Source organism: Drosophila tropicalis, unplaced genomic scaffold (assembly GCF_018151085.1).
Source record: "Drosophila tropicalis isolate 14030-0801.00 unplaced genomic scaffold, ASM1815108v1 contig_878, whole genome shotgun sequence".
Taxonomy (NCBI): domain Eukaryota; kingdom Metazoa; phylum Arthropoda; class Insecta; order Diptera; family Drosophilidae; genus Drosophila; species Drosophila tropicalis.
In genome coordinates, this window is record NW_027173374.1 from 7331304 (window position 1) to 7353464 (window position 22161).

The window sequence follows — 22161 nt, forward strand, 5'->3', positions numbered from 1 at the left end:
TCTGTTAATATATGCAGACAAAATATTTGTTTTTCATTCTCCAATGGTCAAGGTCAGCATACATAAGTACATTTAAGTTGTACAAAAACTCGGTTAACCATTAACAAAAAGTTTTCAATACTTACATATAGATACATTGAATCTATGGCGAAACGTTAAGACACCAAAAGACACTTGACACAGCGACAATCCCGACAATCAACTAAATTGAAAGACAATTTTAAAGTACACAATTTTTCCATTAACAGTTGGATTATTCTTTCAATGGATATAGGGAGAGAAGGATGTGTCTCGGCATTTGCACTTGCCACAATTTGTAGCTGTATTTATCGATAGTGGTAAGAAGCTTTGCTTTCAATTAGATACCTCACCAGTCATTAGTAAGATTGATATACTCATGAACTCAATTTCTAATTTAATTTTTACTAACATAAGGAAGGAAAACCTTGAGCTTCCTTGTCGCGTTGCTTTCCTTTAATTAAGTGACAATAATTCTAAATTATGTGCTGCTTAAGTAGAGTATCAAGAGTCAGCAGTTTGTAATTAGAGTTTCATTCTTTCCGCTGATTTGGCGTTTTCCCATTGTAGGCTCAATTTCTTTTTAGGGCTTTTGTAGACGATTTTGTTTTATACTTTTAAGGAGCTTTGCCTGCAACCTGTTGCGGTGTATCAATAGTCTAATGAACTCTGTAATTTTTTTTTTTTTGAGTTAATTGAACTTTTTAAAGAACAAACTCAGCGAGAGTGAGAGAGAGAAAGACCGAAATCTTTCTCGTTCCGTAATCAGTTTTCGGATGTGTTTTCTAATTATTCTCATTTCAAAGTTGCTACTTTGTGGTAGCGTGTCTTCAAGGCTTAGGTTTGCGGTAATTGTATGTGTGGGTGTACATGTATGTGGGTGGGTGGGAGGTAGGTTGTTGGCTGCAAAGTCTCTTAATTAACGACTTTAATATTGGTTCTCTAGCTACAGCATTGTCTTGTCAGTCACGAAAAAGGGCTTCAGACTCAATTTTCCTTGAGACTCCTTGGGTAATGTGATTTACGTTGTTGGCATTTTAATTTTTTACTATTTTCTATATAAGTAACTATATAACTTAATAACTCTACGTATGTACATTTTCTTTTTTCTTCACTAAAAATTTATAATGCACTTGTCCAAGACAATGAAATTTTGCTTTTGCAGCAGCAACAGCGGAGAGCAATAAGGTTATAAAGTCTATGTCAAAAAATATGAATTGTTATCATCCCCACTCTTTACCATCACAGGAGAATAAAGGTTGCAGGTCGAAAGCAGCAGCCCTGCTAAAAGGACATTTAATGGTTTAATGTAAATTCCTGTCTTTGAAATGGCTTTTAATATGCAGCCACATGAAACATTACGCTCTTGTGCGGTTCTTGTTTGTCTATATATTGCTCTCATTTGATTTTATGTAAATGTCTGTGGGTATCTTACGCTCGTTGTACCTAGTAGGCATAAAAAGTTTACGAGTCCATGTAATAAAAACCAAACTCAAAATTTAATGCTTACCACAGGGCGTGAAAGGCAAACGGCAAAAGGCAATGTTATTGGGCCAGAATATACTTACATTGGTATACATATACATACAACAGCGACTTATATACAATACATATGTATATACATATATTCCTTTATGCTTTCACATCCATCAAAATGTCAAATTAGCTGTCCACACGCACACAGGAACACACACACACACACACACACACACTTATAGAGAAAGACACAATGGTCATGGAACTGTGCTCATGCATTACCTAATTTTTCTTTCTTCCATATGGAATTGCATGCTCGTAACCCAGAGATTATGCATATCAATCAAACAAAGTGGACTCTGAATTTGGACATTGATATGACCAAAGACTTATACAATCACAAAATTAAATCGGGCGTAAAGTGAATTAAGCTCTACGAAATCAATAATTAAGTTAGTTATCACCTTGTAAATGTTTCTCATTTTTCTCTCTCACTGGAATATCAATTAACAAACTATGGAATTAAACAAATCTTGTTGTCCTTAACTCATTGAATACCCAACTAAGTCAAAAGAATAGCAAATGAATACAAATTAATGATCACTTTTTGGATTTCAGAAGATTAAATTCTCAAATTTCTCCTTGTGTCTTTAAATAAACTACTTTTTTGTACCAATTTTACCTTTAATATTGGCTGCAGACCTAACTTAAAGCTTAGAAAAATGGTAAGACAGAAATTCCCTTAGTTGGTGGGTTGGTTGCTTGTTCTATTATTTTGTCATAAACACAATTGCTTAATTGATTTCTATTATTAATTGTTCATTCATGTGCACTGTGTTGAGGGACCCCGCTGTTGATTAATATATGTTCGCGTTTCTTCGGTCTAAGAATTAATTATCAAATTATTATGTTAATGAGCACAGAGTAGTAACTTGGAAATCTTAATTTAACTGAAAAAACACCCTACGGCTTTTCTCATTTCGGTTGTGTCTTTGAAAATCCCCGTTGCTTCCTTTCAACACCTCCTCGGCCACATTTCATCATTATCATCAGCAACCAGCAACCAGCAACAACATCGTCATCAAGTTTGGACATACTTTTAATGACACCACAAAGTAAACCAGGGTACCGATGTGACTCAACTCAAGCCATTTCCATGGAAGTTCTTTTACCCTTGCCAATTTCTGATTTAATCAAATATCAATCAAAGTTTGCCAAAACAAATTGAAAATGCATAAGTAGTAAGTGTATTTTAAAGAGTATGCCATCCATCGATGGCAGTTCGCCTCATAAAACTTGTGTTTCTTTTTAGCTGCTTGAGTTAAGGAATGTACTCTATAGTTTGGAAAGTGTATATGAAACCTCAACAGCTGAATAATTTGAGAAACTGTCTACAAGGCATTATTTTCCGGATGTTTGCCAAGCTGGACCTAAAATGGCGTCCGCATTTTTAATTTGCTTTTCATTGCTTTTTCTTGGCATTCATTTCTTGCCCCCTTGCCTTGGCTTGGTAATGAGCAATTTGAACAAAGTTTTCGCAATTAATGAGTAGACATAAAGATTTCGATTTATAAGTACATTTCACATTTTTTTTTCGTTTTTTGTTTATTGAAAAATACATTGATTTGGTTTTCATAAATAATTTTTGCATATGCATTAGATGATATGATTTTCATATTTTGTTTTGTTTTCTTTTTTTAAGAATTTTTCATTTTTGGGGGTTTCTCAGTTGGTTGGTTGTTTAGCTCTTTACACACATTGAAATTTGTTTATTTAGTTGTTTTTAGACCACTGCTAAAAGTCTGCTAAATATATATAGATATATGTATGTATGTGTTATATGTATACTTATGTACATGCATAGAATATGTGTCCCTTTCGACAACAGTCTACAAATATGTTTTCTCTGTTTTTGTTTTGCGTTTTTATGTGTTTTCCATTTTGTTTAATTAATTTTCATTAGGCCCAGATGCGTCAATTTTTGTGCTCTTTGCCTTTGTGTCAATCTCAATCACGTTAACGGCATGAGCGGTTCGATTGTCGGTCTCCTATGATGCCTCCGGATGACATCATTTAAATGTATGCCGTAATTGCTTTTTCTCGCCTTTTTGACTGCAAGAAAAAAAGAAAAACAACGATACCAAATTATATAGCAATAACATAAAGTTAAAGATTGGCATTTTAACTACCTTTAAACGGTGCCGCCAGGCGGCAATTCCAGTTCGCTGCTTTTCATAGCATTCAACGAAAGAGTCTTCTACAATAACCTCTCCAGATCCTCGCTCTCGGCGTCACTGATAAACGAGTCGGTATCCGTGAAATAATCATCATCACAACGATTGCGCCGGCAGCAAATGCGTCGACCAATCTCCTCATCGCTCCAATGTTCAAATTCTTCCTTGTGATGTTCCAGGAGCATTAAGGAGGGGAACAAACTATCGCAGCCGCTGCAGCCGAAGTGACGTTTCTTTTGCTGGTGCGAGGCCAACTGACGATGACAATGGAAGGCTCGGTCGCAGACATTACAGGTAAGTGATTCATCTGAAAATGTTTTTATCAAATTTCGGGCTAAGTGTGTTAACTCATGATTTACCGTTATGATGGCACTCACCATAGTCATCGTCATCATCGTCATCGTTAGCCATGGCCAGGACATGCAGTCGACTTATTGTGTTCTCGTTAATCTCCTTCGATGTGGCTGATGTGCCACCTGATGACAGCTTGTTTGATGTTTTGGCTTTAGCTTGGCACAATCCCAACTCGCACAAGGCGCTATCCACCATAAAATTGCCCTGACAATCGGTGTCGGAGCAGGGTAAAACTGATAAATTTTCATTGCCATTGCTGTTCCCGTTGCCATTGCCGTTGCCGTTGCCATTGCCGTTGCCGTTGGCTTCAGCCTCGTCATTGGAATTGCCATTGTTGGCATTGCTGTTGTTGCTGTTTCTGTTGCCGTTATTTCCCAAGGCCCTGGAGTTGGCCGCAAGCATTTCAAAATCGTCTAGCTCATCAAATGGATCATCGATTTTGTGGCCAAGTGACACGGCGTCATCTGCCTCAGCACTCAGCCTGCCATATGCCTTTCGTGGTGGCCTCTTTACATGCTTGTCTAAAATTTTAATAAAAAAAGTCAGCTTGCAGAATAACTTCTTTGTCATAAGAAATAAGATTCTTTGCCAAAGAATCTATTAGGTGAAAACACAAATTCAAAACTTAAGAACTTCAATGTCAATATTAAGTTGAAATTGAATTTCATGACTTTTTACTTATACATGATCTACTTCTCATTGGTTTTTAGTGGTTTTAAAATGCAATAAATAAGCTTCTTTTAATGTCCTTTTTGAGCTATCTCCAAGGGATCTTTTTTGATAATTTTATGAATAGACATAGACCAGAATAAGCTTCATAAATAAAACCACGCAAAATACAAGTAATTTTGAATGTATCTTAATTAAAAATGTAATTTGAGAAGGTAACAAGCAGCCATTTAATTGGAATCTGGTTCTTTGTATAGCAACATAAATAATTTTGTACATATGTATGTATGTGTTATATAGGCCACATATGTTACATGAAAAAGAAATTAAAACGTATTCACATTTGTGGAAAATGTTTTCAGCCACTCAATGCAGGCAGATAATTCTTGGGTTGCCATTGTGTTGGCTTTTTGTTTACGGTCGGTCTTCCTTTCCTTTTTGCCAAGTAGACAAAAGTTCTTCTATTTTTTTTTGCAGCTCTTCCGCGAGCCTTGAAGTGATAAAATAAGATTTATTGTGGGCATTGTTTGTCATTATATTTAGGTAGTATATGAGGCTTTTTATGTATGTGTGTTTAAGCGAAGAAATGTCAATGCCGAAAAAAAAGGAATTCTATAAAATCTTTATTTACGGCCTATTATATTTGTGTAGTGACATAGTCTAACCTCGATTTATGTATCTATTCCGCATACATACATAGATATGTGGAATAAATATTGCTCCTGTGAAACACATTTCTTGTGGTCTCATTAGCAGCTCATTATGCGGTTCTCATCATGTGGTTTTGTGGTCAGATTTGTCCTGCTGGCTGTAGTGGTCTTTAATTGCAATGCAATCCAACATTGTGTATTGGTCGTGGCAACAACAGAGCTAAGCACAATTGGCCAATATGAAACTTAGTTGGAAACAATTCACATTACGAGGGAATTTTGAACTGTTCATTGAATGGTTGTCTAATGCATAAATGGTCAATTTGATTCATATTTATATTATCGTAAATACCTGATAGAATCTTTCTTGGCTACTGTAATAATCTAAATTTCTTAATTTAAAAAGAAACTTTATTTTTAGTGATTCCGTTCTATCTAGCGAAAATTTATTAGATTTTATATTATTCGATTACTTTTCTTATGCCATTTGTATTTTAAATGGGCTCGACTCTGAAACGTACCTGTCACACCGTGCGTATACGTTATTCAAGATAACATCTTATTTGTGTAAAATCGTAAGTTCTGCATTTGTGTTTAACATTTCAACAATTGATTAATTCAAACATAAATTTCATTACTCGTTAATATTAACTGTATTAACTTGTTTCTTGGTTTTTAATGAAATAACTTCGAATAAGACCATAGATGAATAGAGGATGACTAGAACAACAAAATTTGTATTTCTGTGCTACAAAAACGTCACACGAGAACAATAAGGAGATAGCATTTTAGTTGCCACATACTCGTAATCCTATGGCAAAGGGTCTATAAAATATTATTAAAGAACAACAATGGGAAAGCTTAAAAGAGAATATGGAAAACAAATGAGAACTGACATGGATATTAAAATCTCAACATTTGAATAGAAGCTCTAGCCGAGAGTGCCAAATCCACAAATGTATGTGGGTGCGGGAACTGAAAGCAAAAAGAAAAAGAGACAGAGAGAGAGAGACACGGGACATGAAGTAGGGGGCTAAGAAAGAGAAAGCGCTAACGCGTGAAGGCAAACTAAAACTCAATTTTAACGCTAAACCCTATATGTGTGTGTGTGTGTGTGTGCCACAGTGCGGGGCGCCAAAAAGTATGCACAAACACTTTTACAAGCAAGCATTTAACGCAATATTTACCGTGCTCGGTATGGGGTTGTTTTTGACTAACTATGTCTACGTTAGTGTGTGCTGGCACGTTTTTTTCATGCACAGATTGAAATTTATGAAGCAAATAAAGTCTCCACAAAAAGTTTTCAGCCTTATAATAATCCAAAGAAGAAGGCCGAAAACTTCTTACCCCCGATAAAGTCTGGGCCTCGTTCTCGTGCTTTAGAATTACAGCACAAATTATAACAAATGACGGCCCTCTGGCCAACTCATATAAATCATGGTAGAAATAAAAAGAAAAAAGTAATGAATTACCAATAAATATATAGGAAAACAACGAAAAAAGCAAAAAGATTCTTTTATCTGGTACAAAAATTAAAAGGAATTGAACAAAACAAAAACATGTTTCCTTTACCCACAATCAAAGCAAAAAACATGAAATATCAGTTAATTGATTCTACACAACTAACCATACAAATACACACTCACATAAGTATGTACACATATGTATGTATGGCTGAAATCTTGTAGCTACATAAATTTTGGTTGTTTAACAGCTTTTGCAACAAATTTCACAAATTGAATGCACAACCTATTATTATTATTATTATTATTGACAAATGGCAGCCATAATTATCGGTTAATATTTCTCCCATATGTTCAACACAATTTGCATAACAGATTCTGTCTGTTTTGAGCATAGACACACGTACACAAAACACAGGGGCGGATCCCTAAGACTAACAAATACTTGCTCAAGAAGAGTATGAAAGTATTTTTTGCTAAATGTTCAAATGGTTTTCTTTTCATGTGTGAAAGAAAACTCGAGTAATCCATTTAAATAGCCAACTGACTTTTGCATGAGCATACAATAGAGTCCTTTTTCGTATCCAACACTCAGCATTGACTCGAAAGAATTTAGAGAGAAGAAATAAAGTATCGCAGAGATTGGATCAATGTCACTTTAGTCTTTTTTGCGTATCCAAAATGGATATGTATAGTAATGTGGATAAATTCAACCATGAGGAAGACTCAGTAACGAGATGACTTTAATCTATTGAGTTTGTTGAATAAACTGACAGCCAAACCATTTCCCTAGACTCAAATAATATTTATGTGAGAAATAATTTTGTAAAGTTAAAAAGACGATAATATATTTGAAATAAAAGTAAAGGTAGTATAGTTAGCTATATCAAAACAGTCAATAGATCAAAGAGATACAAAAGGGAGTCAATGCCAAGTTTCTCCTATGTCATAGACAAGACATTTAAACATTGAATCGGACAAGGAATTGTGGATATTTGGAGACAGATTTTAAACTGAGGATGAGACTGTTGATTCCCCAGGCTCTCAGTTTTAATCCGCACCTGCATTTTGACATGTATGTATCTTCAAGGCATTTGTAAAACTTTATGTATGGCTCAGAGATGGTCAAAGTAATATTTACTACTTTGGTTTTTGATTACATTTATGATTAAAGTTAAATGTTTGTAAGGATATAAACACGGTTGGGTCCAATTGAAATACTTGATAAATAAATTTATTTACAACATTATTTGGCATTTTCAATTGTTTTGCAGTTTCTGTAGAAAAGTGGGGACAGGAAATGTAAATATATAGTTCTGCTGACATGGGTAAGCTTAAGCAGATGTTGGCAATTTCGAATGAAAACATGGACAATTTTCAGTTTCCGACTAGGAAAACTTGACAGAGAATAACAACAGCAACAAGGGAAAAATCATCCTTCGTTTTGTTGCACGTCTTGGGGTGCTAGGCTTAGCGCTTAGACAAAAACATCATGGGACAAAAGCCTGAAGTATTATTTCCTTTTTTCCCGACACTCATATCCAGGCCACGTTTTGCAGCAAACACACACATACATACACACATAGATAGATACCAACACCCATACACACGTTTACGTGCTTAGGCTCATTATAACGTCGAATTCGGTAGCTCAATGTTATTTGCTTTACGTTGACTGTCTTGAAGTCCTTGCCATATGGTAGAAGATTTGTATAGGACAAAGGCAAACAATATAAGTAAGTACATATATATGTATATGTACATATAAATAAACATATATATGCGTATATAAATGTACATACATATCTACCCACGATATACTCATGCAGTCATTTCAGGAATTTTAATTAACTTGTTTTGATAATTCCCAGCGAATCTTTGGGTGCTGATAAGTTCAGGGTAACATGTTTGGTAACCACTGGCTTCCATGGAAGTTAACACACAGAAGTGCTGACAGACTAAGTGCATGTATGTGACAAAAATGAAGATAAAGAATTTATTTAAAGTCAACCAGCCAACATGCTAATACCATTAGACTTGTCTTGATTAAATCTAGTCTACATAACTTAAATACAGTAAATAAAAAAGTACTATATTAAATGAAAACCTTCAGTAATTCTTTTTGGCTTGCTATTTCCTATATTTTCCTATTACGATCATGATCGGTGGTTCTATTGTTTAACGTTGATCTTTTGAAGAAGATTTTCAATCTTTAGAAGAAGAAGATTAGATTAGGTTCGACGATTTACTTAATGTCTGCTCAAATTAGAGGTTTCTCTTGTCACCAGTTAACTTTTCAGCCAAGTTCTTAGTATATAGAACGTTACGTTAGCTAAATATATTTCAATTAGATAAACTTTGATCAATATAAGCACCTTTTTTTGGCAATTAGATGCAATATAGCTTTTGTGGTCACAGAAATTAATTAACTACCATCTCGCTGGCAACAAATGAAATGAGTTAATTTCTTTGGATTTTCATAAATAATTTACCTTGTGTAGTATTAGTGCCTCCGTTGGTGTTGTTTTTCGAATAGCTGCAATTGTTGTTGCTGAATGAATTAAAGAAATTGGCAGCGCCTGTGCGTCGTAAAATCCAAAACATTGTTATATATGTACAATTTTGTTGAAGTTATTTCTCAATTTCAGCTGAGTGATATGTTGCACAAAAGTATGCTATGAATTAGTCTAACCGCACCGACACCGACACCGACGGCATTTTAAACTGCCAGATACAGAACCTAAACTGATAAGCAATCCCACTCACACCCATACACACACGCACACGCACACACACAAGCACTATGGAAACACAGTGATAAGCGACGATGTTCTCTGTTGCCAGACGAAGGCAATAACGACCACCGAACAGTTGCTGGCGACTGTTTCGCTGTGTTGTCTGCATCAAACTGATTGTCCTTTGCTTCGGGAATCTTGTTTTATATACCTCAGCATATCAGATACCAGCGAGAGAGAGAAACTGATAGAAAGAGAGAGAAAGCTAGAGAGATAGAGAGTAACTAACGACTACGTGACGTAAGGTATAACGTAACTGGTTGCTCATTTCACAGCTCCTGAAGCCGCTTTGAACCAATATGCATATAAAACGTTATACTTGACCTTCATCAATACTAGCAATACTTACTTTGTACAGGGCAGCTGACAGTCCATGATTTCTTCGAATAAATGATTACATATACCGTAAGAGTACATGTATGCACATATGTTTGTATGTACATATGTTGACATGTCAGGTGAGGGTTAAATTTTAAAGCAAACCCACTAAAATGTCCATCAATCATCACAAATTCCGTAGCAGCTCGGCACCGGAAGCAACAGTGTTGACAATGTCTCTGTTCTCCGTTTGGGGTAAATTAGACGCAGGAAACTTTATAGAGCGCCAAGCCAAAAGGTCTATCGTTAAATTTAACGTCCGTTGCAACACATGCAACCTCGGAAAAGATCTCTCCATCGGGATTTTAGCGCTGCTCTTAACATTTTCATCGCACACACACACACAGACATACACACGCCATTAACTTCAAGTGCAAGTTCATGTCTCCGCAAATTGTTTCTGCGTTCTTAAAGCGTCACACACACTTTCGAATTTAATGCTCAAATGTGGCAAATGGCAGACCGCATGACAGCCTTCTATATCCACCAGATTGGATGAGCTGAGTTTCATTTTGAGCGGAAATGAAACAAGAAAACATAATACGCAATTATGGTTTGCCCTAGTGTCAACATCAAAGCGAAGGCCACTTCTGGAGGCATTGTGTTACCCACATCGAGAGAGAGAGGATTCAATTTGTCAATTGTAAATTATACGAATGGAAATTCTGCGTATAATATACAATTTTAGTGCCTTTGATTTTCAACTAAACTTTAATGACTTTAATAAAGTCAAAATCAAGAGATTTAATATTTGTTATTACAATATTTAATAATGTTTATACCAGTTTAGTCTAGGCAATATAACAATCAAACAAAGGAATTAACAATAAGTATTCTAGTGTCACAAATTCTATAATTATAAACTTTTGTATACTATGTATGTAGGTATCTGTAGTAAGTAGTAAAAAAAATGTAAAAAATCTAAAATTATTATATTTCTGAGTCAACTAGTTGAGATTGATTGCACGATTATAATTTAAGTTTTTGTTGGCCACAATCTAAACGACGACTCAAAAGTTTAGCTCATTTGGATTGTTTTACGAGTTGTGGGGTTTTCTATTTGTTAAACTTTTCAAATTTTCATCCAGTTTCGACCCACTTCATGGTCATGATTTAAAATTAAAATTGTAGCTCAGATTTCGTTGGAAAAAAAGATGAAGAAGTGTGGCCATTGTTTTCGCAAAAAAAAGGGGCTTGCATGTACTTGTGTCCTTTTTACGCCATTTCATCTCGAAATAATTAAGGCTAACACAACTGAATTCCAGCACGTGCTGCGTTTAAGAAATTACTTTTTTCTTTCTTTCATTTCTCCTGCGACGTTGGGCTTTTGTATTCTCGATGACCTTTTTTTTACTTTGGTGTTTTTTGTTGTTGTTTGCTTGCTTGTTTTTTTTTTTTTTTTTTTTTTTTTTGTGTTTAATTTACGCCCAAGTTTGCACAACTTGGCTTAGTGTGTTACTGTTACTTGAGTTGCTATGTGTTGGTGGGTTGTTGTGTTGGTTGTGCGCTGCAACGCTGCTAGTTGTGTTTCTGGCGTGTGTCAACAGTACAAAAGCCACACACACACACACATATGGGTAGCGTAAACAATTTGGCCTCCCATTTCTTGTTTTGTATGTATTGAAAGACAATAATTTTGTTAAGTTTTGCATGTGCTATGAATGAATATTAGAAACAATCACAATTCAATCCAACTACCATGGAACTACAAGCAAAAATAGAAATATACAACAATTATATACATACATGGGTATATAATTAGCTTTGTCAATGTGTCGTATACGTGATGAAATGAGACGAATAATTTTAATTGGATAAACATTTTTGTAGACTTTTTAAATAACAAGTAAACATTAACAGGTGCGAAAACGGCAAAAGTGTTTATCTTCTAGGCCTTATAAACAGATAAGACGATTGGCACATAAAGGCTTTATAATTGAGAGAATGAAGACTTAAATTTATCTAAAAATAAGTAACGCCTATATCTAGAGCTTTTAGAGCTAGGGAAACATCAATTCATCAGTGAATCATTAAAAGTTTGAAATAAGTATGTACATAGGTTGCTCGTGTTATGATCTCTAAAGTCCAAGTTGTGAATCCTTATCTCTCTCTTTATATTTTCAGTTTTATCAAGCATCTTGTTTAGAATAATTATACATATACAAATGCGAATATAGAAAAATCCCCCTAATCGTGTATAATAAAAAACAGTCTAAGTCATTTAACATGCTTTTGCCTAGCCATGTGTTAAATCTACCTACAAAAACCTATAAAAGAGGGCGATTCAAGCGAGAGCAAATCATTTTGGATGGCAAACCGGTTGTGATATCGTGTCGTGTGTGAGCTATTTGGTAAATCATTGTTTGCCAACGTAAAATACAAATCGGCGAAGCGTAAACAATACTTCAGATTAATAATTACGATTTCGGTTATTTCATTTTAAACTTAATTCTGGATAACTATCAGAAATAGTAATAATAATTATACTAAAATACTAAGGCCAAATCATGGCCAAGGACGAAAAGTCGGCTATGTCATTCCATCAATTAAAAAATCTGCAATGGCATCGGATTTTCAATATGTTTTATCTAGAGCCGGTTATCTTTATGTTGCTCTTCTCCCACATGCTGGCAGGTAATACAAATTTCGAGATTTGCCGATCAAGTGTGACATATACACATATATGTATTTGTTTTGATTTCAGGCACAATTATGAGAAACCAGCTCATATATCAGACTTGTGTGGTGATATTTCAATATAATGAAACAGATTGCCGACTTCTGGAGTACTCCAACGTCAGCGCTGAGATAAAGGTGTGTTCTTAATTACCTCTTAAATACCTATTTGACACATGAAAACATTTTAGAATATTGAAACAGAGTTGCAATCATATGTGACAAATATGTTTCTAGTGAGGACCCTCTTTGAGAGCATAGTGCCAGCAATTTGTGGACTATTTATTGGTTCCTGGTCAGATCATTATGGACGGAAGCCATTGCTTATTGTATCAATGATCGGTATGTAAGATTTCGCTATCGATGCATATGATTCTGTTTTGATTAGTTGTATTTTTTAGGATTTTCATCTTCTTCTCTTCTAACTACTGTGATTTGTGGCATATCTAGTTACTATATGGTGAATCCCTGGTGGTATACATTGGCTGCTATTCCCCATTCCTTGCTAGGAGGCATGTGCGTATTTTCAGTGGGCGCGTCGTGTGTCATTTCCGATATAACAGACACTAAAACAAGACCATACAGGTGAACATGCAGTTAATTATAACTATCAACAAAAATGTATTAATCGAATACCTATCTGGTGTGCAGGATGATCCTAATGGAGCTGATTTTGTTTGTGGCTCTCACAAGTGGTTCCCTTGCATCAAGTTTTGTCTATGCAGCCACGAGTGCTGCTATAACTCAGAGCATATCTTGCTCCATGATTATTATAGCCACCCTGTTCATTGTATTCTATCTGCCAGAAACATTACATATGGGTCGAGAGCAATTGGAAGCAAGCGAAAATAAGGAAAAACAAAATGACGACCTGTCCATGGCTGATGCACCAAAAATGCACTTAAAGATTGTTCCACCGCCATTCGAGGAAGGTGAAAAACCATTAAAGATCAAAGAGGCTTTGCCTGAAAAACTGACAACAAAAGAACAAGAAGAAACCAGTCCACAGCGGGAAAATATTGGCTTATTCAGTTTGATTCATGTTCGAGATATGTTCACTACATGTATGAAGAAAAGAGACTATAATGCACGTGCTATCATTTGGTTAATTACCTTGGCTGGGTTCTTGGGTATATTTGTAATGGGTAGGTCCGGATTGCTTTTTACTCTAGCTATTTTATTCTTAAGAACAATTTTTGTTTATATTTCCAGATGGAACTATGCCAGTAATGTATTTGTTTATACGACAAAAGTTTCATTGGTCTGTAAGAGAATTTACCATTTACGACTCTGTAAGCCAATCTTTACCAATGATTGGCGCTGTCCTTGGATTCCTTGTTCTTCGAAAGGTTTGTTAAACTAATAAACTGTTGTTTCTCTATATATTGTTCACACTATTTTTTAGATCTTTGGCTTGTCCGTTGTCACATTAGCTCTGTTGTCGATATTCTCGGAAATTCTCAGTAGCCTTTCGAGAGGACTAGCATTTTTACCGTGGCATTTGTATCTATCAGTTGTCCTGGGTGTCTTTCGAGCCATCCAAGGTCCCATGTGCCGAACTATTGTCTCCAATATAATACCATCTTCAGAAATGGGTATGCAGTTTTCAAATTTAAACATTTGGGTGTTAAGTTTTTAAAATCTTTTCCTTTTAAGGCAAAGTTTTTGCAATTGGCAATGTTCTGCAATCATTTGCTCCATTTGGTAAGTAGCCTCACAGTGGATTATTTATGTATCCATAAGGATAATGTGTTTTTTTTCGCAGTTGCCGCTCCTCTTTACACTGCCCTCTACAAAAGCACTTTGACCACATATCCTGGAATGTTTAACTTTCTCAACGCTGCATTGTATCTGCTGGCCTTTGTTTTTCTATGGTAAATACTAAATGATACCAAATATTCATTTCATATAAAATCTAATGTTGTTTCTTTGCCAGCTTTGTGATGCACATCAGGTTTAAACACCGGAGTTATTATGCAGAACTGTTGAAATAAAAATAGGCTTTACTTATTAGATGTGATTGTGTGTTGCACCTACTCGTTACCTACCTTAACCTAACGATGATTAAACATTAAAACTATAGCTCAAATTTCGTAGAAACATAAAAAAGGTGTCGTCATTGTTGTGGTGAGGGATTCGCAGGCAAGATATCAGGCGTTTGGCATACATTGTTGCTGTTATTTGAGCTGTTTTAGCAAAGTGTCTCAAACGAAAACTTTGTTAGAACAAACACTGATAACCCTTTTAATTTATCTCTTAAAATAAAACAATAACATAACCTGAAGTAAAAACTTTAACTTAATTATCATCTTTTATCTCTTCGGTCTTATTGTTTTGATTTAAAAGGCCTATAAAAGTGATTATGGTAAGCACCTTATCAAAATAGAAAAAATGTTTTGCCATCACTCAATTTTGTCACTCTCAGTAGATTAGAAAAATTATATCAAAAGTTTCTCACATACATATATGTAAATGTGGCTACTGGCAATAATTACAGCAACTGCTAAGTAAATTCGCTCAGTTTCAGCATCGACTAAGTGATGATTATATACATTTTAAGTTTCAAAGTTCTTCTACATCTTGGGAATTCAAATTCATTGCTGAGTCATAAACACAATGTATATAGTTGGCTCGTGTTTTAATTACTCTCTTCTCAGTAGAAAGACTTATCACGCTTTAGATGTTCTCTATTATAAAGCATTTGTCTTTTGAATAGTTACATACTATATAGCACATATAAAAAGAAATCACTTTAATAGTCGCTAATAAAAGACAGTCTGCTTATCCGCATATTACTGCTCTTGTGTGGTTACTAAAACCTATATAAAGGTCCAAGTCAAGCGAGAGCGTCTCATTTTGAATGTAAAATCGGGTGTAATCTTGTTAAGTTTTGAAAATTTTGTTCATATTTTCTTCAATCGGCCAAAAATAAGTTATATTATTGAACGAGACAGAATATTAGCCTTGAGATCGGCTAGCAAAGCGTGAAGAAAAAATATAGGCGATAAAACAGATATATTATATTTTAATTTCACTTTCGTACACCACGAATTGACCTCGAACTGCTATAGCTATTAATATTTACAAATTAACTGAAGCCTGGATTAAAATCCACAATTACTTAAAACAAAACCTTGGTCTAATCATGGCCAAGGAGGAAGAATCTGAAGTTAACTTAGATGATCTCAAAACTCTCCAATGGCATCGGGTTTTCCATATGTTTTATATAGAGCCGGTTATCTGTATGCTGCTCTTTGCCCTCACATTACCTGGTAACTAAACTATTTATAACGCTGATTAAAAGAATAAGATTTGATTTCTATATGCATTCAAGGAACAATTATGCGAAACCAGGTAATGTACCAGACTTGTGTAGTGATTTTTGAATACAATGAAACCAATTGCCGACTTTTGGAGAATTCAAATGTGAGCGCTGAGATAAAGGTGTGTTCTGAAATACCTATTGGAAAAGTATTGAAGACATTATAGAATTTTAGAATATAGAAACAGAGGTGCAATCATATGTAGCAAATATGTTTCTTGTTAGGACACTCTTTGAGAGCATAGTGCCGGCGATATATGGACTATTTATTGGTTCTTGGTCAGATCTTTATGGACGAAAGCCATTGCTTATTGTATCAATGATCGGTAAGTTGGATTTATATATATATAGAAATATATCACCTTTGTTTATGTTGTAGGCTTTTCATCTTATTCCTTTTTAACTACTGTTATTTGTGGCATATCTAGTTCATACAAAGTCAATCCCTGGTGGTATACTTTGGCGGGTGTACCTAACGCTTTGCTGGGTGGCATGTGTGTATTTTGGGTAGCTGGGTTATGTGTTATATCTGATACAACAGATACCAAAACCAGACCATATAGGTAATGTAATTTAATGTTATACCGATTGTCCTACATTCGATTAACTAACTACTTTGATCTGCAGGATGATCTTGTTGGAGGTGGTTATATTTATTGGTCAATCAAGTGGTTCCTTAGCTTCCAGTTATGTGTATGCAGTCACGAGTGCTGCAATAATTCAGGGTATATCCTGCTTAATAACAATCATGGTCACCCTGTTTATTGTATTCTATCTGCCTGAAACATTGAACATGTGTCTAGAACCCGTTGAAGAACTTGATAAAGCTATTCAGCTACATTCGAAGATTGTTCACCATCCAATTGAGGAAGGTGAAGAACCCTTGAAAAGGAGAGAGTCTCAACAGAAAGAAACGAATTCGGAGCAGCAACATATTAACTTATTCAGTTTGATTCATGTTCGAGATATGTTCACTACATGTATGATGAAACGAGACTATAATGCACGTGCCATCATTTGGTTAATTACCTTGACTGGGTTCTTGTCTATATTTGTATTGGGTAGGTTCAGATGGATGTTTACTCAAATATTTTGTGACTTTTTTTTATTTACTTATTTGCAGATGGATCTATGCCTATAATGTACTTGTTCATAAGACAAAAATTTCACTGGTCCGTAAGGGAAATCACATTATATGAAACAGCTAGAGAATTTGTGCCCATGATCGGTGCCGTTTTTGGTTTTCTTATACTGCGAAAGGTATCGTGTTGAAGTCAAATAAGTTGAAGTCTATTTTATAAATTTTTTGTACACACTTTAAGATCTTCGGCTTGTCTTTGGTTACATTAACTCTACTGTCGATCTTCTCGGAAATTCTTAGTAATGTATCAAGAGGTTTAGCATATTTGTCTTGGCATCTATATCTGTCACTGTGTCTAGGAGTCTTTCGATCCATTCAGTTTCCCATGTGTCGAACTATTGTCTCCTATATAGTGCCATCATCAGACATGGGTATGTAGATCTAAGACAAGGTCTTTACATTTTCGGAAGTAGTTTATTTAATATTTTTTAACATTTTTAATTCCAGGCAAAGTTTTCTCAATGGGCAATGTTCTGCTATCGTTTTCTCCAGTTGGTAAGTATTTAAGTTTTTTTTCTTCTACAAATTTATAATCTGCTTCATGTCTTGCAGTTGCCGCCCCCCTTTACACTGCCCTTTACAAAAGCACTTTGTCCACGAATCCTGGAATATTTAACTTTCTCAACGCCTCATTGTATCTTGTAGCCTTTGTTTTCAAAGCTAATGGAGTTGAAGCAAAATTTTGCTTTATATTGAAATTGCATAGTTATCGTTGAAGCACTCGTCAAGTTATTCTCATGGCATCAAGTTGATTGAATGCATTCTTGCCTGGCAAAATGATGAGTTAAAAATAAGTTAGTAGGTATTTTTCATTAATATAACAAAGTACACCATGGCGTATGAACAATGTTTTAGTCTACGCACCGTATAGAAGAATTTGGAAACTGTAGGTAAAAAAAAAATACGCTTAAGACGTCCAAAAAAGAACAAAAAATTAGTTTAATTTAAACAACGACTAGAATTAATACTTGGCTGTTTCAATTTTGTACTGTTTTCGCAGGGTTTTCAAAAGAGTTTGCCATTATTTTTGCAACTTATTGAATTATTAATATGTAAAATACATCTTAGACCTTCAGCTTAATTTAAGTTGACTTCTATCATACATTTTGCATACGTTTATCTACACACATACACACACACACGCACATACAAATGGCATACACTTGAAATGAGAAATTTATCTAATTGCTTTATTGTTGTTGGGCATTTAGTTTTGTTATATGACCGGTCATTGAATAATACATTATGTATGTATATGTATGTATGTATGTCTGTGTATGTGCAAAGTTTCGCACAACATATCGTAAAGCTGAACTAGCTTCTCGGTCAACTCACATCGCATTGATGTGAATGCTGATATTGGGTTTCATTTGGACTTTGCTTGTGGCACGTATCAAATGAATTTATAATGTTTGTCCCCGAAAGCCGAAAGTTCAAATGGCAATTTGTGGCAATTTGAAATGGTAAATACCAGCTCATTGGTTAAATATTTAATGGCACACTTTTATGTGAAATGAATGATTGAACGACCAACTAAATGGGATACAAACTATATACAAAATAAACTTTAGTCTCTCAACATTACGTGTAGCAGCGAATTTTCAAAATATTTTCAAATATTTTGTTTTCATTTTCTTTTGCTTTTAACTGGGCAACGGCCCGTATATACATACATATATATACACAATTTGGTCGCTGTATGAATCTTAATTTGCGGTTGTCGCTGGATCCTAATTAAAAATGAAAAAGGGGCCTTAAAAGGTTACAGATGAGAGATGAGGTGGCGAAGAAAAAATCTTTATTATGTTGAGTGTCTTTTGCAATTAGAGTGAAAAGAGCTTAGCGGCCTTAAAACAAGTATTTAAGCCATTGCAGCTGCTCGGCATTCATTTGATAATAAATTTCAATTTCGCTGGGAAATCAATGGTTGTTGGTTGGGTTCCTAATTGGGCTCTGCAATATGCGGTGGGAAGGATTCTTCAACCCATCCATTCGTCCCACTTTCCCATCCTATTTATGTGCCGCCCTTTCGTTTGCCAACTGTCTGACTGCTCTTTGTTGATTTTACTGAACACTTTTGGTCTACTTTGCACCGCAAAAAGTATGCAGCCAGCCATTCAAAATTTATTCTGTTGCAAGCTTTATACGTTTTGTGGTGGATTTAAATTTATTTCTTTTTTGGCAGATTTAACTGTTTGGCCAAGCGATTATGCTAATTGTATTTTTCAATGCGGTTGTGGGTTACTTTCCAATTGAGTAAAATAACATTTTCCAATTCGAAAAGTTCTATGACAATATGTGTGTGGCCAAGGTTATGGTAAATTATTCATTCAATAGAAAAAGAATATGCTAGAGGCGAATATGTCAGGAATGAAGGATTAAAAGAATTTTTATAAACAGTATTAAAGCTGGTTACAACATTTCAAAAGAAGGCCGGGCTTTAAACTGGTCGATTCTGGCTTAATTGAACGTTTTCATATCCATGAAATAATAACAAGGACCTTCTGGCAATGTGTACATAGGCACGAACAGCCGCGAAATATGAAAAACAAACAACACTGCTTACACAACACCTAAAAGAAATGAAACACACAGCTAATTTTGGCGATACTAAATCTCAAGACATGGCGAAAATAAGAAAAAAAGACAAATATTGTTTTCAAGCAATTAACAACAAGCTAGACATGCTTATACGCCTCGGCGATCTAAATTTCATAAACCCAATAAGACCACATTATACCTGATAGATAACAGTTCTGAGAATGAGAAGGAGAGTTATGGACCGCACATAATCACTGGAGAAGAAGACTGGAAGTACCAAACGTAAGGAATAGCTCAAAAGATGAGTAATGGTGTTGCTATGATTCTTACCTGAAAGGTTAGAGAGATGGCTTCATATGCAAACCATCAAAAGGAAACACAAACACAGTTCCTGGAACAAAATGAATAGCAGAAGTCTTTGAGGGAATAGCAAAAGAAAATATATGTGTATTAGCCCCTCTCTCACCTAACCGAATCAGAAGCCATATGCCTTAAGAATTATTCAGTCTTATCCTTAAAGCATAGGTTATCAAAGAAAAACTTAAATCAAGTTTCCAATAGTTTCGAGACAAATAAAATTAAATCAGAAGATGACATTCTGTTTATTCATTTCATTTCAGCATGTATGTACATTTCAGGCCTGCTCTCCTCTATATTATTGTTTAAATAATGGCGAACAATAAAGAAAACGGAGTGCACAACTGACAACTAATAAATTTGGCTGTGAACGTTTGGCATATTACACATGTTAGCCAGCATCGCGCACTGGTTGCTCACATCATCACTCATAACAAATGTGGCAGAAACATTTGTATGTACATACATACATACATACACGTCTTCCATGTACATACATGTGATGTATGTAGGCCAGAGATTTCTTCCATCAGCAGTCATCACCATGCTCAGTGCATTAGATGACGACTTGGCTAAGGGAAAATTAATGAACTCATGATGTTAGGCATATTTCACTTAGATTAGATGCAATCCTCATATGAGAAAAATAAGTTACATTCACAAATATATGCACAATTGAAAAACTTGAAAAGAGGAAAATTTCTCGCATTTCGTTTCCCATTTACATATTCAAGTATTTTTGTCGCATTAAAAACTTTCGTAATCATAAATAACTCTGAGGCAAAAGATACAATCGTTTCTTATTCTATCGACTTTTGTGAAAAAATTCAGATATTTTTCCCCTATTGAAGTTGGTATTTGCCCGTGTGTCTGCTTCTGTGTGTGTGTGTGTGTTGGGCACATGAAAAGAAATTGTGAATTGCGAATGGCAAATGGTGAATGGAAAATCAATACATATTTATGAGTTCATGTTGTGGTCGCACGTACAAAATATCAGGCAAACAAACACTTATACCTAAGAAATAGAAAAACATTTTGGCTATTTGCACGTTTGCAGTCGTAAAGAAAACTTCCAACTTACTCATAGGAATGCTAAGATAAAACAACTTTTATCAGTTTTATGTTTGTCTATAAACTTTCCAAAGACTAAGAATGGGCTTAAAATGCCATTAGATGTTTATTTGTTGGTTCCAGCACAAAAAAGTGCTAAATTGATTAACGATTAATGATTTTTTGATTAATGATATGGAAAATCTTGTCTTTTTATACCCTTCCGTTTTATTTATGGCATTTTGTATTGCCTACTTTCAAGCGCCTTGTATTTTTTGTGGGTACATTATGAGGGAACACTTTATTAGCTTTAAATTTCTAATAATGGAAAATATGTGCACACAGAATGGCTTCGAGCCCTGAAACTGATGCATTAAATGGTGCACTTTGGTCACAAAAGGTTAGCACTAAAGCTAAGAGGCTTATGATACTGCTTCCCTCACTCACTCTCAGATATGGATGCAATTTGCTGCTGCGAAACGGCTTTCAAATTGTGCAGCATTCGCCACAAAATTTGGTCCACAGCTCTCTGAAATGGTATTAAGCACAACCAATTCGAAATTTTCGTCGGGCTAGAGCTTAAAATGGACGATGAGAAAACAAAATATCAAAGCAAAGGCCGGGCAGCAAATAACCTAGTGGCTAAATCCAAATTGAGCGTAAGATGAATTTAATTGAATTTCATTTTGTTGTGAAATAAAATATGAAATCAAAGCAAACATTTGCATTGCTTTAAAGTTGCTTAAATCTTCAATAGCTTCAATATTTAACAGGTGCTCAGGAATGCCATAAATGAAGATGTTAAACAAAATGTCATTGGCATTGCAACTTTACATTGCTGCAAACGAGTTTCATGTGTCCTTTGAAGTATTTCATGGCTAGAAAGAGAAATATAATCGGCTATTCAAGCAGCATCATCATTTGGCAATCAACTAGAAATATCATATGCAAAGGGCACAGGAATATCGATTGATTTTTCTGCTCTGCTAAACTGTATTGGAAACTCTAAAGATATAACCATACTACACTGATAACCT

The 22161-nt window shown here is 35.0% G+C and overlaps 3 protein-coding genes across 4 annotated transcripts; 2 read left to right on the top strand and 1 right to left on the bottom strand.

The window, feature by feature from the left end:
• Positions 1–3171: 3171 nt before the first annotated feature.
• On the bottom strand, positions 3172–9760 carry LOC137584999 (GATA zinc finger domain-containing protein 7). Of its 2 annotated transcripts, none has more exons than XM_068300624.1 (4): positions 9357–9760; positions 4106–4603; positions 3684–4035; positions 3172–3606 (listed from the first exon to the last, which is right to left on the bottom strand). In XM_068300624.1, exons 1-3 carry the CDS (start codon positions 9466–9468, stop codon positions 3752–3754), a joined length of 894 nt encoding a protein of 297 aa, XP_068156725.1. In that variant the 5' UTR covers positions 9469–9760; the 3' UTR covers positions 3172–3606; positions 3684–3751. The 2 variants fall into 2 exon arrangements, with proteins under 2 accessions (XP_068156725.1, XP_068156724.1); XM_068300623.1 differs by having other exon boundaries at positions 4088–4603.
• Positions 9761–12359: 2599 nt separating this feature from the next.
• Positions 12360–14861, top strand: LOC137584581 (probable peptidoglycan muropeptide transporter SLC46). The gene is made up of 10 exons (XM_068300043.1): positions 12360–12671; positions 12742–12851; positions 12905–13055; positions 13115–13298; positions 13365–13858; positions 13926–14062; positions 14119–14308; positions 14370–14417; positions 14479–14587; positions 14650–14861. The coding sequence occupies exons 1-10, from the start codon at positions 12545–12547 to the stop codon at positions 14705–14707; spliced, it is 1608 nt and encodes a 535-aa protein (XP_068156144.1). The 5' UTR covers positions 12360–12544; the 3' UTR covers positions 14708–14861.
• A 727-nt stretch (positions 14862–15588) lies between these two features.
• LOC137585030 (probable peptidoglycan muropeptide transporter SLC46) lies at positions 15589–18167 on the top strand. The gene is made up of 9 exons (XM_068300674.1): positions 15589–15985; positions 16048–16157; positions 16211–16361; positions 16415–16598; positions 16663–17096; positions 17159–17295; positions 17358–17547; positions 17624–17671; positions 17729–18167. The coding sequence occupies exons 1-9, from the start codon at positions 15859–15861 to the stop codon at positions 17890–17892; spliced, it is 1545 nt and encodes a 514-aa protein (XP_068156775.1). The 5' UTR covers positions 15589–15858; the 3' UTR covers positions 17893–18167.
• The last annotated feature ends 3994 nt before the right edge of the window (positions 18168–22161 follow it).

Coding starts and splice junctions, on each gene's coding strand:
- LOC137584999 (XM_068300623.1), bottom strand. CDS start 9,468: ATGTTTTGGATTTTACGACGCACAGGCGCTGCCAATTTCTTTAATTCA. Junction 4,604..9,356: donor AGGCACTAATACTACACAAG/GTAAATTATTTA, acceptor TTAAAATTTTAG/ACAAGCATGTAAAGAGGCCA. Junction 4,036..4,087: donor TGGTGAGTGCCATCATAACG/GTAAATCATGAG, acceptor AAACATTTTCAG/ATGAATCACTTACCTGTAAT.
- LOC137584581 (XM_068300043.1), top strand. CDS start 12,545: ATGGCCAAGGACGAAAAGTCGGCTATGTCATTCCATCAATTAAAAAAT. Junction 12,672..12,741: donor CTTCTCCCACATGCTGGCAG/GTAATACAAATT, acceptor TTTTGATTTCAG/GCACAATTATGAGAAACCAG. Junction 14,588..14,649: donor CTGGCCTTTGTTTTTCTATG/GTAAATACTAAA, acceptor TTTCTTTGCCAG/CTTTGTGATGCACATCAGGT.
- LOC137585030 (XM_068300674.1), top strand. CDS start 15,859: ATGGCCAAGGAGGAAGAATCTGAAGTTAACTTAGATGATCTCAAAACT. Junction 16,362..16,414: donor GCTTATTGTATCAATGATCG/GTAAGTTGGATT, acceptor TTTATGTTGTAG/GCTTTTCATCTTATTCCTTT. Junction 17,097..17,158: donor CTTGTCTATATTTGTATTGG/GTAGGTTCAGAT, acceptor ACTTATTTGCAG/ATGGATCTATGCCTATAATG.